The 5,000-nt window shown below is 42.3% G+C and overlaps 1 protein-coding gene across 4 annotated transcripts in view; it reads right to left on the reverse strand.

The window, feature by feature from the left end:
- Nucleotides 1–5,000, reverse strand: part of slit2 (slit homolog 2 (Drosophila)) — a 92,823-nt gene that overhangs the window by 29,506 nt on the left and 58,317 nt on the right. For all 4 annotated transcript variants that reach the window (XM_023418468.2, XM_023418467.2, XM_023418465.2 and 1 more), the window contains exons 8-11: nucleotides 4,917–5,000; nucleotides 4,256–4,394; nucleotides 2,397–2,468; nucleotides 2,127–2,198 (exon numbers count right to left, since the gene is read on the reverse strand). The exon at nucleotides 4,917–5,000 is cut by the window's right edge and continues 80 nt beyond it. In XM_023418468.2, the coding sequence (XP_023274236.1) occupies nucleotides 2,127–2,198; nucleotides 2,397–2,468; nucleotides 4,256–4,394; nucleotides 4,917–5,000 (367 nt within the window). The remainder of the gene's footprint in view (nucleotides 1–2,126; nucleotides 2,199–2,396; nucleotides 2,469–4,255; nucleotides 4,395–4,916) is intronic.

Here is a 5,000-nt window from a genome sequence, read left to right on the forward strand (position 1 = left end):
GGGGTGGGGCTGGGGGTGGGGGCGTTGTTGTTCTGCGTTTAAGCCAGCAGAAGCAGCTGTAGTCACAGAGCCGAATGGATGTCTGTGTAAAAGGGACAGTTGCTATGGCGGGACAAACACTGACGCTGTTGATTTACATGTAACGCCTCTGAATCCAGAACACTGCCAGGACATATCACACATCGGGGCGGCATTATACTGGCTTTGTTTGGTTCAGTGTAAATAAGCGAAGCTGGCATAATAAGGGGTCTTCTTGCCGGCATAGTGGGATCTTGAGATTGTAAAAAAGATAGGGTGAAAAAACGTTTGTGGAGGCCCCTTAAAATCCCTGCTCCCACCTGCAGAGGCAATGCTGAGCATGAATTTTAATATCAAACACCTGTAGGTCCCTTCTGGGCTAAAATAAAAATAAATTTAAAATGGAGTTTTAGAAATAATTATAGCGTGATTTAAGCAATGACCAACAGGGGACCTCAAAAATGTCCCCTGTTGGCTCACTGGTCCACTGTTAGTGAGTGTGTAACGACTGGTAGGTCCACATTTGGGTGAGTACACAAACACAAACACAAACACACACACACACACACACACACACACACACACACATACACCAGCACAAGATCGATGGCTCATTTACATCCTTTTTTTAACCAAACACTGACACACTATGAACACACAGTGCAGCTTAATGTGAAAGCCATACTGTTTGTGGTGTGTCAGCATGAACGTGTGTGTCCCATTCTCTCTGTGGTGAATGTGTAATGAGGTGGCAAAAGCCTCCATTCAGCAATTCAGCATTTATGAATTATTGACTTTGGAGAGACGAGACCTTAATATAACTCCTTCATGAAATAACTCTACATCCCTCACTCCCTCTCCTGCTCCTCTCTCCGTCTTCCTACCCAAAGCTTCACACGCAAAGCAGATGGTCCGACGCGAGATTCAAGCCGAAGAGGAAGCCACCAAAAGTACATCTAAAATGTCGTTTAAAATGGTATTCTTGTATTGGATTGCTTTGGTGTTTGACACACGGGCAACATTTTTACTTGCACTGTAAATGTGACGGATAATTCTAGTTTTCTTAATTTCATAGATCTGGCCGTTTAATTTTGACCATTATTTCTATCCAGAAAAATAATATATGAAATCCAACAGGGCAAGAAAGACGATCAGACGTGTTTTAAAGACAGGCAGGTTAGAAAAACCTATGCAACAGAAAATTTGAAATAATAATAATAATTATTATTATTAAAACTGATACTTTGCTAAGGGCCCCTTAGTTACTGTAGTGTTTCTTTTTTTATATATGAAAAGGATTAGAGGATGAGAACAAGTTGAACAATGAAGCGGTTTCAGACACAGCCTTCGCCACTCATTCACTACCCCCTATTATAATAGAAACTTAATCGTTTATTCACTCGCAGTAAATTGAGATTTTGTACACATACAAATCATTATCATTTTGCCGGATCACTGTGCTATATCTATAAAATGTGGAGCATTGCATTGTGGGATTGGTGTCATGGACACTACTTTATTCATTCCATTGTGGAATTTTGAACGCCAGGTCTGAACAGGGCCGATAATAGAGTTTAGGTAAACATTAACGTTCGTGCCTCTGGACTGTTTTTCAGCGAGTTTGGAAAGTTTTACCAAAAATGACTTTAGCTGTGTCCAAAATTGGTGTTATATCTGGTCCCATGCAGTGGATCTGTCCGTCCTGAGTGGAGCGTCCTCTAACGTAACCTAACCTGTAACCAGCCATGCTAACATATCTTTTTTTTTTACACCGACAGACTTACTTCAACTTGCACCTGCTGTACTTTTACTAAACCTCTGGCTTGTAGGAAACATGTCTGATTGTCTGACTGCATGTGCATCTTGCCCTCTTAGCTCACTTTGTCGTAGCAATCTTGTGTTTCTGGATCCCAGAAATTAATTTGATAAAGGAAGTGTTCAGGTAGTAATGATGTTACCATCCATAAATAAACAACTTTTACAGAGGGTTAAACAGATTTTGGATCAGTTAGACGTCGGATTTTCCTCCTCAGACATTCAAAGGGTTGTATTGTGATGTTTTTTTTGTGAACTGCATCTTAAATACAAACATTTCACACAGTACTCACAGAGAGTTGAGGGAGCGCAGACCTTGGAAGGCGTCTGAAGCCAGCTCTGATATCTGGTTGTTACTCAAGTCTCTGTGAGGAAGAGAGCAAAAGAAAAAGGAAACAAGAGACAGAGAGGCAGAGAGAGGCAGACGCAGTGTCAGTGAGGGAGAGAGATGCACAGAAAGTGAAACACAAAGGTCAACACAAGCCACAAACAGGACAGGAACAGAAGTTTTTTTGTGGATCGTTGACAGGGTGCACAATGCATGTATCTCCTCATCTACTCACATCCTGCGCAGCTTCTTATAAGGAGAAAAGGCCCCAGCTGGGATCACCTTGATGGCGTTCTGCTCCAGTCGGCTGGAACCAAACATACACACAGACCATTGAGGAGAGACATTAACATTCCCCTATCACAGAGCTATCTCTGCTGTATCGTTGACTGCTGCTCTTTCCCGGGGCCTCTGGCTAAGCGGAACATTTCCAGATAAGGCGCTTTGATGACCGGTGCCAAAGTCTGTCACATTTCTCTGATCTTTTGCCCCCCTTTAACATGTGTACAGTCAAATGTACACACACACACACACACACACACACACACACACACACACACACACACACACACACACACACACACATATAACTCTCTGGGCAGTGTTCCATTAAGTGCCAGTCAGACTCTGCGTCAGTCAGGCCCAAACAAATCAAGCCAGGCCAGGAGAGAGAAAGAGAGAGGCAAGGGGCAAACAAAAGAGAAAACAGACCCAAACAACCGTTCTCTAAACATTTCACATGTTCAGTCACCGTGACAAGAAAGGCGGTGGAACATGATTTGCAAACCAACCACTCGATTGTGAAACATTTCCCTAAAATGAGTTTGTTTTTCATCTGCTGTTCTCTTCTGTTCAGCTCCACTCCAGTCCTTTCCTCAGTAGTGAAATGTTTCACTGGTTGCACAGGAGCACTGTATTTTATTGTACTGCATTGTATTCTGGTTTTATGTGTTTCATGTCAAGTCTTGTCAGACAACTCAGACAACTGCAAGTCAAGTCTCCAAAGCTTGAAGCATTGTCAAAGCAGGGATCAAGTCATGTCTCAAGTCAATCGAGACAAGTCGATATCAATCTTAAATCAGTTGAGACAAGTCCAACGTCAGTCGACACCGGTCCAAGTCTCAAAGTCTTATCATCAGCATGTTTCAAGCCAAGTCTAAAATTGAAACATGGCCAAATCTTAACATATAATGTTTTTAGTTTGGTTATAAATCAATTGACACCAGTCCAAGTCAAGTCTAAAATCAGTCAAGACAAGTAATGTCTCAAGTCTTGTCATAGCAGGTCGCAACTCAATCAAGACAAGTCTTAACAAAGCAGGTCTTACATCTCAAGTCGTTTGAGACAAGTCCAAGTAAAATCTAGAATTAACTGGAGATGAGTTAGTTAAGTCACAAATCTTCATAAGGAAGGTCTTTGAATGGTAATGACATTGCATTTTAACATTTTTAACAAGCATTTAACAACATTCAACAAGCTTTGTTATCCAGGGTTTTTAATTCCTTTTCAACGGTTTGTAATTAAACATTCAACTCAAGTCAAGTCTTTAGAGTCAAGTATCAGAGCAGTCCAGCCCAAGTCATGTCTCAAGTCCTTGTTCATACTACTGACTCAGGTTCAAGTCGCGAGTCTATGGCATCTGCTTCATACTTTGTCATTTTATATATGCTGGCTCTAATCCTTCCTCTTTTCTTGATGCCCCCTTTTAAATAGAGATATGATCTCTCTTGTCCTTCAAATTAATCTTTTGATTCTTCTTTCATCCTCATCCCTCATCCCTTCATTATTTTCTTAAGCAGGGAAGAGCTGCATGACCAGGCTTTCTCATTTCACAGATGTGTGGTTTTATTCCACTGCACAGAGAAAGAGAAGTAGTGAAACAGAAAGGTGGAAAGAGACAAAGAAGAAAAATGGGGAGACGCACAGTGAAAGAGCAAGAGAAATATCACTGCACCGAGTGTGTATACAGGAGTCTGTGTGCAAGAGTGGATGTGTATGCATGCAGCATACAGCAGGTGCGTGTGTGTGTGTGTGTGTGTGTGTGTGTGTGTGTGTTTGTGTTTGTGTGTGTGTAGTTATGAGTGTGTGCCTTACATCTCAGTAATGGTCTCAGGCAGGTTGGTGGGTATTTCTGTCAGTCCCTTCCCTCTGCAGTCCACAATGTTGTTACTGCAGGTGCAGGACTCTGGGCACTGTAACACACTGCAGGAGGAAGATGATGACGACTGGTGACCTACACAGAGACAGAGGGCCAATATTATCCGTGGATAATAGGTTATGCTTGGTGTAAATATCAAAACTCAGGGATGTTGAAGCTGACACAATTCAGTGAAGAAATTCAAAATGTGAAACAGCAGCCAGTGCACAGCAAGTACAGTCAGAGAGATGCTTGTCCCTAAACGTGATGGCGTCCTTGTCTACTAACAGTATCATTTGTGCTCTTGCATTAGGTGCTCTTTCATCCAAAATATTTTAGGAAAAAAAACAAAAAACAGATCAGTACATATTTCAATAAATGCAGGGCATGAGGTTGAAGCAAAGTCAAGCAATGGAAGATGTATACTTGCCTTCGTCCCCATCTTGAAAAGCATGAGCAATAGACAGTAAGAAAAAGCAAACGAGACAAAGCAAAAGATGGGTTTGCCACTGTGCAACAGCAAGTGGATGTACTGTAAGTCATGAAGCGCGGACACCAAAGCAAATAGTCCTGCACAGACACACACACCACATCCCGCCCTCTTGCCTCTCAACCTACCTGTGCAGACAAACTCCTTCTTCTGCACCTCAGCCACGTTGTGCCCCCTCAAGTGTGGCGGGGCCATGCATTGCGTGTAAAGAC

The sequence above is a fragment of the Seriola lalandi genome, unplaced genomic scaffold (genome assembly GCF_002814215.2).
Source record: "Seriola lalandi dorsalis isolate HSWRI2012SDOR001 ecotype SW California unplaced genomic scaffold, Sedor1 jcf7180002054582, whole genome shotgun sequence".
Taxonomy (NCBI): domain Eukaryota; kingdom Metazoa; phylum Chordata; class Actinopteri; order Carangiformes; family Carangidae; genus Seriola; species Seriola lalandi.